The sequence below is a fragment of the Lissotriton vulgaris genome, chromosome 6, assembly GCF_964263255.1.
Source record: "Lissotriton vulgaris chromosome 6, aLisVul1.2, whole genome shotgun sequence".
In the NCBI taxonomy this organism is placed as follows: Eukaryota; Metazoa; Chordata; class Amphibia; order Caudata; family Salamandridae; genus Lissotriton; species Lissotriton vulgaris.
In genome coordinates, this window is record NC_141694.1 from 1,044,661,488 (window position 1) to 1,044,676,105 (window position 14,618).

Consider the following 14,618-nt stretch of genomic DNA (forward strand, 5'->3'; position numbering starts at 1 on the left):
GTGCCATCTCATCTAGGGGTCTGCAACCTAGGTCTAATAACAATGGTTTGATGGGTGTGGATTGGGGAAGCCCTACCAAGTTCCGCAGGAACCTATTCTGGGCAGTGGTCAAAACTGACAAATCCTTGTGGCCCCAAATGTCTGCTCCGTAAAGGGTGCATTTAGTGGTACATCATTTTCATTGCCACTCACCCAATCTTCCCTACCCCTCCTTTCCACAAGTGAAACGCATACCCTTGTTCCAGGGGTGCCCGTGGCTCGTTCAATCTTCCCGCCTTTTTTATCTCCGGGTTGCCTATGTTTGGAATCTCAGACACACCTATCTAAACAGCTGCACACATTTACATAAGCATACACAAAGATTGTCCAATATAGCTCATGAAAAGTGGCAATTTCTTAAATGATAAATAATTCAATCATCTTGCTTTATTAACCTTTCTGCTTCCTCAAATTTGCTTGAAAATGCATCACTCATCCACTCTTTTTTTCAAAATATTCTCGGTCGGAGAACATAGTCTGAACCCCCCTATAAATAAAATCACATTTTGTAACTTCCTTGTGTGCTGCATTAAGCAGCACACTTAAAGGACAAAACGGCTTTTCACGTTTGTTTATGTGCAGGAATGGACACCTTGCTACACATAAACAATCTTCCCTTGCAGGCTGACACCCTTGCACTATGGTGCAAGGGGGCCTGCATTGGCGCTAGGTAGCTAAGTGTAGCACCAGCACAGGCGGAAACACAGGGCTGCACTATATTCTTGTAAATATGGTGCAGCCTTGCATTTCTTGAAGTGGTGGAGTGCGGCGTTAAGCCATTACGGCTAAAGACTCACTCTGCCACTTTTTTGTACATATGCCCCCCTGTGAGCACAACACCTAGAGCCACTAACATAGTTAATAAAAAGGAAGCTCTCCTTTTCATACAAATCTTCTAAATCATTTACATTTGAAACATTTAATAAGCATCTCATTTTGTTTTGTGTGGAACTGCATGTCTCCATCCATTTTAAAACTCTAAATACGACCCATAATCTTTAGACTGTTGTTGCTCTTATTTGCAAGAACTGAGCAGTCCATAATATAATTTGGTATCTTATATCTTAACTTTTAAAGATACATTACAGCAATCAAGTCTGCACACGAGGTGCACACACACAACCACACACGAACTCTCATTGCATGCAAACACAAACATGAACATATAGACATGCCGTGGAAGATAAGGGCACACACACATACACTCACACACAAAACAAAAGCATGCAAGTGCCCAAACACACAGACATCCACCAAATGAATGTCCTCACATATGCACCCACAAACACGCACACCTACAAACACACAGAAAAGTGCCATTTAAGACAAATGCACAGGCACTTTCAGAAACATGCAGAGACAGGTGCTTGAATTAAAGTTTTAGGATATAAAGCACGATGAAAGTGGCACAAAGGCATAATTGCTTTTTAGCACACTCACACAAATATATGCTCACAACACATATAGCGCACATACACTCGGATAAAATTCCAATAACGCTTTGACTGTAAATCACTTTTTAATTGTGCTTCATAAAAGAACTTCCCATCCGGAGGCATTTCCTGCATATGAGGGGTTAAAGGTCTCCCAGGAAAATAGCTATATTTTAGGCAACGAATTAGTAATTTAAGGAGAAACTTAATAAGAATATATTTTGAGAGCAGTAGGAGATGGCCATGCAAGGAATTACCTAATTTCAGCACGCATTATTTCGTTATTTATTCCCTCTCCTGTTTCCAAGAGGTGAGGGATTCAACGATGTTTAAAAACAAGAGGTGAGGGATTTAACGCTGTTTAAAAATCACCCATCGTAATGCGTGCATTTCCAGCAGCAGTATAAGCAGCTCTGGTCGGAGTGCTGCGCACCCGAGGTTCTCCTCTCCTGAGGTGGGCGGGGCTGCTGGGGGGCCGTCTGAGAGGTCCAATCAGCAAGATCGCCGAAGACGGCCGAAGCCAAGGGATAAACGACTCTGGCACACCAATCAGCAAATTATGTGCAGTGCACTAGGATTGGCTGAAGCTCCTCAATGCTCCAGTCCTAGACCTCCTTACACATAGCAGTACCTCCCATTTCCAGACGATGCTCACATTTTGTTCAGCCCTGCTACTGGCTGTTCGGCGACCCGGAAGTGGTAAAACTACGGACAAATTACATCCATTAAAAGATCAACAACGGACGACAGACCCAAGGCTGAATTCACGGACGGTCCGTGTAAGTAGCGGACAGGTGGTCACCTCAACTCGGGTCTACCAGCTTGCTATTCTCTAAAAAAAATAAAGGCCTGGCACTGAGAATTTCCTTAAACAGACGCAGCTTTGTGCCAGCCAATCAGGGAAAGGGAAATGAGAGGTCTTACCCAAGGACATCGAGCTATGGAAAGAGTACTTTTCTTCTTACTGGTGAGGGGACAGTCATATGAACCCAATACGATCCTAATACTAGTTTAATTTCACATATCAGTGACACTATCTGTCATGAAATGAGACCTGTCAAAGCTAGGTCTCCTGCCATTGCTAAATAGATCCCTACCAAAGCACGATTCAACATAGCTCCTGCATAGTACAATGGACGTTGGGCTGCCCTTGTGAAGGAGATTCTTCCTAAATAACTTAGAGGGCAGCCCCCCTCACCTCAGTGTTGAATAGTTGTCCCCTTGTGTTCGCTGTTTGCATTTTCTGTATTAGCATTTCATGCGGGGGGTTAAGTGTTTGACTCATAAACGTACATCTAATCAAGAAACGTTCCTTCGGTATCAGCTCTTAATCAGGTAATGTATTCTATTCATGGTCTCTTATATAGCACGCAGCAACCCCAAAAGGCCCTCCTGAGACGGACACACCTGCAAGACCTAGGCGAATCAAAATGAGGTTTAGAATAAGTGGGTGTTTATTAGTTTCCTAAAGGAATTTCTGGCTGCGTCTGTCTTAGGTTGGTAGGGAGGGCGTTCCACAGCTTAAAGGCGAAAGAGCGGCCATCACATCTGCCTCGCTTTACTTTCGGGTTGGTCATCAGAGAAGAAGCAATCTCGGAGCGAAGTGATCTATTTGGCATGTATGGGCAAAACAGTTTTTGGATCAGAGCGGAACCTTTTCCCTGCATAGTTCGGTGAGCCTTTCATAGGACCTTGATATGAATTTGATATATCCTCATTTAAAGAAAGCTACAAAACTCTACCTGGCTACCTGTCATAGGATGCAACCTCATTCTTTATTGTATTGTGAGCCGGTGAAGCGCCGCCAATGCTGGGGCTGCGGAATTGTGTTTGGGGATCTTGAAGAGTGATAGTACAGCAGCATTTTGAATGATTGATCTGTAGGCGCTTTGGACCTATTGAGGGCTTCCAAGAAACAAGGAGTTACTGTAGTCACGACGGGAGTTCATCAGTCCTTGAATGAGTACCCTATTGGATGATGGAGATAGCCACTGCATGACTTTCCGAAGTGTGCGTAGTAGTCCAAAGCAAGTGGCCAACACCTTTTTTTGTTTGAGTATCTATAGTGAGTTTGCTGTCCAACCAAAAGCCAAGGCTTTTTACTGTCTTAGAAGGTACTGGTCGCCCTCTGAGGCATTGAGGCCATAGCAGTTCTTTCCAGCAGGATGTGTTGTTCCCAACAACCAGCACTACTGTCTTCCAACCATTGAGTTTGAGGTTCCTTGTTGACATCCATTCGATTGCTTCCTTGAGGCAACTCTATTAGGTCACTGGATGCCCTTTGTGATTCCGGGGTAATGCAAGCACCAGCTGAGTACACTCTTGCCAGTGGGAGGGCATATACATTAAAGGTGATTGGGCTTAAAGAGGAGCCATGTGGGACTCCGCAGTCAATGGGATATGTACCTGAAAGAAATGGTTCATCCCGAACCTGAAAACTTCGTTGTTAGAGAACCATTGAACCATTTCAGAGCGGAGGCTGCAATGCCAGCTTTTTTCAGTCTTTGGCCCAAACTGCAGTGGGAAAAGGTGTCTGAAGCGGCATGATGGCTGCTGAGCCACCCCGGTCAAGCATGGCTTGGTGCTCTTCAGTGGCCACTAACAATGCGGTCTCAGTGCTGTTTCCAGGTCTACAACCCATATGTGTGGGATGAAGGATAGAATGAGTCTCTACAAAATTAGAGAAATGTGTATTAGCATGCTTCTTTAAGATTTTACTAGCAATTGGAAGCAGAGAGATTGGTCTGTAATTGTCGACCATCAAGGGGGTCTGCACGTGGCTCCTCATGCAGAAGTTTGTATATAGCATGCTTCCATGCAGGAGGACCACTACTGAGTGCCAGGGACCTGTTTAGTATTTTCATTAGAGTAGGTAGAATACTGTCGCCAGCTGTTAGAAGTACATTAGGTGAAGCTGATTCAAGTGGTGCACCAGATTTTATAGACTTTAAGATGGTGCAAATGTCATCTATATTTAGGGCGGAAATGAAGACATTTGAGCATTTGTTATTAATTCTTTAGAGGGAGCTGGACCAGTTGATGTGCTCTTTGGAAGAGAGTCTCCCCAAAATAAGATTTACTTTATTTGTAAAAGGTGTGACGAACATGTCACAGCGCTCGGTGGAAGGTGGTGGGGCTGCTATACAAGTGGGTGGTGTCATGATGGTATTTACTACTTTGTATATCTCTCTTGACAAATTGGTGACACTCTCAATTTTAGTGCTAAAGTAAGAGACATTGGTCTATATTATGACCTGCTGATAGTTTTTTTTTTTACTGTTAGTAGATTATTTGATTGCCCAGGTTGTATCCTTTCCTCCAGATTCTTTCCATTTTCTTGATCTCTTTCTTGAGTTCTGCCAGTTCTGGAGTATACCATGGAGCCTGGCTATCGCTTTGCTTTGAAGTCAGGGGTTTATAAGGAATGGAGAGTCAAGTCACTCTGTTAGCCATTTCTCAAATTTGGTGTACATTTTGGTAACGCCATCCTCGATCAGAATACATTTCTTCAGTGCATTATGTCCTTTGCTCTTCTCAAGTTTTTTTATGGCCTTCTAATTTTGGCAGGAGCCATTTCCTTCAGACCTGCTATGGGAGGGCTAAACTGGAAAGGGACAATAAAGTGGTCTGACCATAAGACATAAAGTGCATCTAGAAGATTGAGTCCAGTAAGTGGCCCTGGCTATGTGTCGCAGATCTAGAGATTAAGTTTAGCCGTAATGCTGCGAGGTCTTGTATTAGTCTAGTTGCCATAATGTCCTTGCCGTCATCAAAATGCAGAGATTGCATAACAGTGATGTTTGCCTTATTTAAACTGCTTTGTGCCTCAATTTCAGGCAGAGCTAGGGTGAATTGCATTGATGGTCCTGGGGGCCGGTAGATGAGAATCCCTGAGAATGTAGAGGTGGGTGATAATTCCTGGGGGAACAGAAGGCATTCACTATCTTTAATATCCATAGGTGTGCTGGTGCATTTATATTTATCTTTAAAGATGATGGCTACTCCTCCACCTCTTTTGTCTTTCCTATCAAGCCTGATAATAGAGTAGCCCTGGGGAAGAGACATGACAATGTTGCAGACGAATTTTTATTCAGCCAAGTGTCTGTGAGAAACAAGGCATCCGGAAATTTATCTTCAAGAAGGGTGAAGATGTCAATTCTGTGTTTTGGGAGTGACGTGCAATTTAGCAGTAATCTGTTAGTCCAGATAGGTTAAGGAGTAGATAGCATTGATTCCTTGCTCCTGCCATCTAGATCGCAAGTTCCTATAATGGCCCTACAGAGTTTGCATTGGCGGGGCGTGTCAGCGGTGCAATGGAGTGCAGGTAGTTGATTGTTGTGATTTTATTAAGTAAGTAGCTCACTGGTAGAAGTCAGTTGCATGGTGAGAAAAATGGTAGTGGTTCTGGCCCCCGGCAGTGCGGCCGCTACGCTTCCGCACCCCAGAATGGTTTTATAGGGGTGGAGTTACTGAGTTAGGCAGCTAGACCGCTAACTAAGATGGCGGTTCTAGTTCTAGTAATAGGTAGACTGAATGTAATTGAGCTCTGCAGATACAGTTTGAAGCTTGGAATGCTTGGCATTAAAACTTCCTACTACCCAGCTTAGATGCTCAGTTCTCTCTCATGGGCTAAAAGCAAATGAAAGTCCTTGTTTACATCCAATTCAAACTTGGGCTTAGCACATGGGTGGGGCCATTGCCGTTCTTTAAGTCCTCTTCGTAAAGACATTTTGGAGTATGTAAAGTAGGACCATTTTACATACTGTTCTGTGCCATTTGAATTTTCCCCAAAACATCTACCATTGGATAAGAATGGGAATGGTCCTATGCAATTAGCACAAATAGAAAGGGCAATGTTTTGGGTTAATTCACGAATGCATGTAAAAGAGTACTCCTGAAGTACTACTTTCCATAATCGTAAATAGTTTTGTTGATTTGCCACGCGTGCTGTGCCTGTCGCCCTCTTCAAATACCTTTAAAGAAAATTAAACCTCTCGCCCATTTTTCTCGACATACACATTCAATGATCTTTTGCATTTTCCCCACTTAGATGTTGTTATATTCACACCATCACTCCTTCATCTTTTTTATTGCATGATGCTAGAACACTATCTGTAATCTGCTTGAACACATTATACTTGTAAATTCAACTGACTTCACTGTGGACCAAAGGCTGACGGTCAAGTCTCATTATTTCTTATTGCCACTTCTGTAGTTGATTCAGACTTCAGCTCTTCAGCATCACCTACTAATTTCTCACCACAGTGATTTGTTAATTAGAACATATATTGCAAAGAATATTAGTAATCTAATCGTTCTCTAACAACGTAGTCAAAACTAATTTCTTTATTGGTCGCCTTCTGACTATTTACCACCTCAGCATTAGAAGTTTTACCCGCCGCACATTGTGCTCTGATTGAGAAATGTGCTGATGGTTTTTTTTAACACTAGAACACTGGTATCAATAAACACTAATAGAAGTCATCAACATTACAATCTACACTTTATTAGTATCCTCTGGTGCTACGTAAAGTTTCAGAAGTTTGTAGGGCATCGGGAGAGACCCTGTTCTTAAGAAGGGACGGTAAGCTTCCCCTTTCTGCTCAAGTCAGTCATGCTGAAAAGCTTCAGACAGAGGAGGAAGGAGGGGGAAGATGCTGCAAGCCCTGCCTTTTCCGTGTCCCTGCCAAGGTGCAGCACCTGGCCCTGGGCAGTTTGGCAGAAGAGAGGGGCTGCAACGATTGACCTCCTTCCTGCATCTCCTATCCAAATAGCACAACAAGAGTTTTGGATTTGTTTTATGATCCCATTCTTACCTCATTGGGTGAAAGGTTCTAATGGTATTGTAACCTGCTTCAACGGGCTGTACAGCTATTAAAGTCACATTTTATTTTTTATAGTTTTAGAACAGTAGGCAGATATTTATAGGCTGCTGCTGCAGGCATGTAAAGCATATTATGAATCGTAATTAATCTCATGTTCATATAATAATTTTTTCCAATGGCAGTTCTCACCTTTGTCTAGTGTCCGACCATTTTTTTTATACCATTATGAACTAAAGGTAATAATAGCAAAGGTTTATATGCCATTGGTACGTGTTTTGCCATAGGGATTTAACATTGTAAATTAGAAGAATTGGAGGAAGAGCCTAAAATCTTGTTGGAGTAAATGAAAGCAGAAGAAAGATAGAAGACACTTCCCACAACATATTATGGATATATGGATAAAATATATAAATATTCACACATCATCAGATTTTATAACCCTGCTGTTTGGTCATAATATTGCTCTTTAGTTCATTACAAGCCTCAAGTTGTCTGGGTGATGATACTACACTGGTTAATCCAAAGGGGTGTAATACTTACAGGGTTCAATATTAATGCATTGTTCTGAGCTCCATATCTCAGAATGGCGCACAAGATGTGGTGTAAAGTTTGCATACCAGATTATCACCTTTTGCCTCTATCTGACAATTTCTCAGAGGCATTTTTTGTCAGTTTTTTGCAGCCGAAATGTGTGAATAAAATTGTGAAGGTACAGTAATTACATTAAAAATGACTTGGAGTAAGGCCTTTGTGCAGTCTGCATAATATAAAAGAGGAACATTGTTTACACGTATCAACATTAATGTAATAAATCATTGAACTTTGTTTAGTATTTAACGAAGGAATCGCACAAATTAATCTTATACATTGTTCCAGTGGCTTGCATTATGTGTTGTCAGTTAACTTCAATTCTGTTTTTATCAATTTTGTCATTAGCTTTAAATAAACCAGAAAAAACGTACAATTTATTAACTATAACATAAGCTTAAGTGCAATGACTAGTCCCAAATAATTCTTAAAACAAAGAAACATTAAAAAAAAACTGTAGATAGTAAGATATTGGCTTTGTTTATTTGGAAGATATAATAAACTTAATGTCTCTGTGGCTATTTTACAGTCGGAATTCAAATGCACTTTATTTGTAGCAACATCTGCGTCAGGATGTTAATGCAAATTAAAATCACATACTTGATATCCTTGATCTCGTTGCCACATAGACTGCATTTCCAATTTATCCTTGGTAGTTTCGTCCAGTGGTCTATCTCAGGTAGTGGAGATATGTTAGTATCAGGAAAAGGGTATGATATCCAGGTTGATAAGTGTCTTCAGATAAAAATAATTGTAAATTATGATATGTTGTTTGCTGCATCGAATACACTTGTCTTTTTGATTACAACATGCAAAGTCATTCTAAAATGACTTTGATTCTTTTTTTAAACTTCTTTTAGAGCACTCGTGCTTGGAATATTTAATAATGCATAGTCATTCGTGGATAGAGCTTGTGATGCATTGGTATACGTGGCATTGACTTTGCAGGTTATGGAGCTGTGCTAGTTGAGGGATGTGAATAGTCTAGATTCAGTGTCTGATTAGGGTGCTCTGGATAATCCATACCACCATTTTATTACAGCCAGATTTTACTTTAATCTCAATCCCTACTAAACCCTGTTCTAATCTAATCAATAGTGCTGGTGCACTGTTACTGATAGAAAGACGTTTTTGTTAAAGCACTCCTTTTCCCGATCTCATTCGTTTGGATATGTGTGTGTAGTCTAGAACTTCAGACTTCATAGGCTTGTTTTAACAGTTACACCAGTCTCCTCGGGCCATTTTCACACGCTGTTGCCCAAGATCTTTTATATTATCATTTGGTGATTTGATTTAAAGTTTGGGTCAGAATCTCTCTAAGGTAAGTAAATTAGCCACCCGGAATTCACTCGGAATAAGCGCATTCAGCCAACGTGTGTTGTGCCCAAATATAAAGTTTAGGGATAGAGTTTCTGATGGCCAGCTAAAACCATAATTTTAGATTTACTACATAATTCATTGTCATGCAATTGGAGTATGAGTAGTGGAGCAGAAGAAAATTCCAACTTCTTTGGAGCCCAACTGGAGTTCAGGCAATAATCAGCGAACATTAGAAGGCGCCAATTTGTAAGTCCTGTTTACTGGAGAAATGGACAACAGCCATCAAGTGCTCCCGTCAGATTTTATAAATGAATTAGGAACAGATTTGGAGCTAGTACTTAACCTTGTAATAAGCCATTTTTAGTTGGTATTCTCTCAAAGAGGTCGTGTGCAGTGCCCGTGGCCACTTTTGACCAGTTTTTCTAGTTTTTTCACAGTAATTGGGGCCAATAAACAATTTGGTATTCCCTTACTTACTTTTGGCGTTTTGTTTTAACATACTTATGGCATAATAAGCCAGTCACCAAAACACTATGCATGACATTCTATTTTTTCCTGAAACCTGTTTAATATGCTGCCCAGTGTGATTAATGTTTCCTTGCCATCTGCATAGAGTCATTACACGTAAGGCTTATTCATAAGCATGTTGCTTATGGTAGCCTCATTTTGAGTGCCTTTTTATTAGTTTTTAGGTCTCGCTCGAGACCTATTGCTGCCAAGTTGGGTCTCAAGGGACATAGACCTGGGCACGAGCGCCGATTGCTCATCGTGAACGCGCATGCCCAGCCCCCCGGAGCCGTGCACATCTTTTGCTCCACATTCACAGCGGCAGCCTCTCACAATCACGCGCACACTCACGGAAGCACACGCACCAGCCGCCCCCAGCTGCCCACACACGCACCAGCTGCCCCCACATGCACCAGCCGCGCACACACGCACCAGCTGCCGCTAGCCGCCTACACACGCACCAGCTGCCCCGAGCCAGTGCACGAGCCCCCACGGTGTAAAAAAGTCCCACTCACCGGGTGTCCTCTCTTCCGCCTCCATTGACGTGGCACACGCGGGGCTTCCCTCACTGATGGGAGCCCCGCACTTTCAGCCACAGCCTCAGTCGCCACTTTTCTGCCGCCACCGCCGGGCTCCCTTTCAGGCATGGGAGCCCAGCGTCACCACTTTCATCTCGGCGAGTCACTTCGTGCACGAGCTTATGGCGGAAGTCCCGCTCCACAACAAGCATGACGCTGCCGAACTTCCGGATTTCGCGCCAGATCGGGCCGGTGGCTTGCCAGGAACTCAAGCGATTTCTAGGTACTTGTTCAGTTTGTATATTAGTTACAGGTTCTTCACGCGCACAGAGTAGACAAGAGAAACGCGCTGTTGCTGGGGGCGGATCAGGATGCAGATAGTCAGCTTCCTGCTCCTATAGTCTCTGATGAGCGATTTCCCGATTAGATTTCTTGTTTAATGCAGGAGTCAGTGGTGTCGCTTTTCTGGCGCGCTGCTGAATGTACGTTGGCCCAGTTTCTACGCTCTCCTCCGTATTACTGAGGGCTCCCACCCGCAGATTGCTCCTCACTTGTCTTAGGGCCTTGCCATACAGCGGCATCCTCACACCGCCCTAATTATTAGCAGCAGGGACAGTGGCCCACTTTGGTGTTTCACGCCAGGCAGGCAAGCGGCGTAGTGCCTCGCTAGGGATAAGGCCTTCCACGAATGCGCCGGTTTTCCCCATGGCTGCCCAGGATTTCAATACACCAAAGCCAGTCCTGCTTATGTGTTCCTCAGCCCCGGGCTGGGTGGGGTCGCTGGGACACACAGCTGGATGTGAAACAGCTGGGCCTTCCCCCGCCTCACGCCTGGCCAAGAAGTGCAGAGCCCCCAACCAGCGGCAGCTCAGAGCTTGCGCAGCCCATGCAGATCACAAGGCGGCAGGCAGGGCAGCTGGGCTCCGGCAGGGGGTGAGCCAGGATGGACGGACGCTGCAGGACAAAGGACGACCAGGCAGTGGTAGCCTCGACATGAGGCACTAGAGGAGCGCCAAGGTCATCCTCGCTCTGGCCCTAGGTGAGTGCAAGCACTGTAAAGAGATGAACAAGGCTTCTGTCATCTAGACAGACAACATCCTGAAATGACACCCACTGTGCAAACATTCCTGCCTGCCGCCCACACGCAACTTCTAAATATATAGACATGCACCCTTTAGACATATGTACATCCGCCCCTGTTTGCTTACTCACAACATGCAATAAAAGACATAAATACATCACTCCCCAGGGTGTACACACCCAAAAAGCTCTTGAGAACCTCCCAACACACACTGCAGAAAAGCGGCAGCAGACATCGCTTCTTAGCAGAGCTGAAACCCAATAAACTCAAAGGCCCTAATGATGGAGGCTACTGCTTGAGTCATTGCTGGAAGATGAGGAGAGTTGATGAAAAGGAGACGGGTGATAAAACTCCCTGCACTGTGTACTTTACTCAGTACCTCTAACTGACTGTGGCCCAAACCATTTATAACCAAATCTTCTTCTACTTCAGGGATACCTAACCTGGAAATCCTTCCCTCCTCAATACTTTGTGTTATACATACCCTTCAGCGGGGTGAATCGCCACCAGCCCCAAGTGTCTCGATTCTCCTGGAATCTCACAGGTTGAGAGAAATATTTAATCACAGATTTACAGCAGTTTTTCACTTTCAAAATGGGGTAAAAGCCGGGCACACTGAGGCCTCTGCTTCTTTTTCGCTAGGCACAACACAGGAGGAGCTGTGGTCCAGTTTATCGTTTACATTTGTATAATACAGAGGGTATTTCACTCAAAAGTGCTTTGTGTATACTGAGACTACTGCATAATGCTGAAGGACACGAGCTCATGTAGGGGATGTGAGGCTGATGGGATACTATGCATATCTGCATTATTCAGATCTGTGGGTGCAGAAAGGCTACCACAATAACGATGGGCATTTGACATTACATTACATTACTCTGCCCCTAAGTAATGGCTTTTTGCAAGTGGGCATGCAGCTTGAATCAACGCTGGTGCACCTGCATTAAGAGTGCAGGTTGCCTGCAACCTGCACTTTACATGAAGCCGATAAAGCCCGTCCAATGTTTTTAGCAAAGGGTGCATTTTGTTATGTAATGGAGTCTAACATTTCACTTTAGGAGTGCTCAGACAGCTGTCTGTTATAGACAAAACTGCTGAACTCGGGGAGTATGCAGAACTGGCGGTCCTCGACCTACACGAAGAGAGGACCCAAAACCGGTCTCGTCCTTATGGGAAATCGTTTGAAATAACAAGCGGGTGTATAGAATTTTCAGGGCCTGCTTGGGCGAGCCAAGAGGCATAAGCAGCAAGAGTGAGAACATCCGTGGAACAAACCGTTACCAGGTAAGCCCTAAAAACAGGAGGTATTAGATTATTGAAAGCACAGAGCTAGAGTGGGGAATGGCCAATAAGCACACGCTAGCGGGGCGAAGGGAGGGGGAGGAGCTTGGAGCAAGAACATAGAGTTGAAACAGGGACGGCTTCACTCCATCCTCCATCCCCTCCAGCCATCTACCACACGCTCTAGAGAGCTGTTTTTTTTAATTTCTTTTTTTACCCTTCTTCTCTGCAGCAACATCGGGGCACCCAGTTAACTACTGTGTTTTTGGGGAAACGCAGAATGAAATGGTTTCTGAATCATGCCAATAGCAGTACATGGGCCACCCCCAGGCTCTATTAACCAATGGAAGTTAAAATGCTGGTCTTGGAGGCAATCTTATGTTTTCCCCAGCCAACTCTGTTCTAGGGCCAGTCCTCAAAGAACAGGCCTTTGCAGATGTCCAATGGTCTTGTGATTTGTTAAAGCCATCCTGATTGGCTGTGAGTACCAAAGTGCCTCAGCGTATCCCTTTTGTAGCGTGATTTATTGTGTAGTTGTCCATGGTACAAACTAGAGTAGGTTTCTGAGTAGCCCGTGAGCTACTAGTAGCTCTCCAGCTACCTTTTAAGTAGCTCGCCAATGTGCATCCAACCATTCTAAATTAGAACCTTTTGGCTAGTTGACTTATTACATGTATGCCAAGATTGTGTATTTTCAAAGCTTATAAGGTGATGTTTGGAGAAAAACAGCAGAATTTCCAAAATATTTGTAACACTGATTTTTTTGTGAAATCATGTGGTAAGACTTATTAATATGACTTTCATGCCACGGCCATTGTAACTGTGGCTGTAGAGGCATTTCAATTTGACAGCCTTTTTAGGTCGCGCCTGGGCAGCTCATGCACTGCTCTGCTAGGCATGCTGTATTCGCTCTGCCCACTCTCCGCCTAATATGTATTATAGGCTTGTCATTGTCCTTTTGTAAATGCTGGCTTCTGATGCGTAAATAGGCTTGTTAGTCCCTCCTTAGTACCGCATTATCTTCATTAGTAACCTCACATGAGGACTAGCCCTTTTACTTCTGTTACACGGTATGTCGTATTTAATCTGTAAGCACTATTTTCTTTCATGAGTTTCTCCTACTGCAGGTATGACATTCTTTCCGTCAACATTAAGTGTGCCATGCACGCTTTCACTTTCCGAGCAGCCCATGACAATAGCAGCCGCTTTTTTGAAGTCAAATAGGTCTCGCATTTACAAGAGTTTCTGTTATTGGCGTTCTAAATGATAATGCCTTTTATGTATGTGTTCATTATCAAAACAGATAAATAAAAGGCATTGCCATTTACAATGCCAATAGCTTAAATTCTCGCAAATGCGAGACCTAATGCATTGCAAATGCTTGTTATTGTAGTTTCCCTTTTTAACCAATCTTATCATGTGTCCACATACTCTTGCACATGTGCTTGTTTCCATCTCTGCTTAAATTTATGTTAATCATTTTGGTTTTTATTTTGTTATAATCAAATTACTTTTCATTAATCTCCTTACAATTGAAGCTCATCAGGTCTTGTTTCAGTACTCCGATGATTCTGTGCTTTTATTTGCAGTTCTGGTCTTATTCTTTTCCAGGTTTCTTGTAAGAGGTTCCTCTAAGGTGGGCCTCTCGGTCCTTTTCTCATTGCAGGTTGCTGTTGCTTGTTTGGCTATTTCTGCTTGCTCTTTTCCTCATTGGAGTCTAGTAGGCTAGTGCTTGCTTGCCGGGGCTCCACCTCCATCTTAGGTATTTCCTAGAGGCAGGTTTTGTTAAAATCCATGCTGTCCTCTGCCACCTCTTGGCTCTGGGCCTTTAGTTTCTTTTTGGGTCCCAGTTCAGTGTTTTTCACACATTCAATAAATATTCTTAGACATTTGTAGCTGAGTGGTGCAGTCGTCTGCAGACTTTTCCAGGAATAGATTTGGGGTTCATAGTACTTTGTCGGTTTAGGAGTAGGTCTGCACTAATGTTTTGGTGATATTGTCCTTTTTTAGATATATGTCTTGGTGA

At 43.4% G+C, this 14,618-nt stretch overlaps 1 protein-coding gene across 3 annotated transcripts in view; it reads left to right on the forward strand.

Moving 5' to 3' along the window:
* The first annotated feature begins 2,132 nt into the window (after positions 1 to 2,132).
* C6H6orf120 (chromosome 6 C6orf120 homolog) overlaps positions 2,133 to 14,618 on the forward strand; it is a 92,284-nt gene continuing 79,798 nt past the window's right edge. The window contains exon 1 of one of the 3 annotated variants that reach the window (XM_086927103.1): positions 2,133 to 2,251. Coding sequence is in view for 1 of the 3 variants with exons in the window: in XM_086927101.1 (XP_086783227.1) it covers positions 3,090 to 3,145 (56 nt within the window). In the remaining 2 variants the exon portion in view is untranslated. Of the gene's footprint in view, positions 2,440 to 3,027; positions 3,146 to 14,618 lie in introns of those variants that run through there. The other 2 variants (XM_086927102.1, XM_086927101.1) reach the window with 2 other exon arrangements.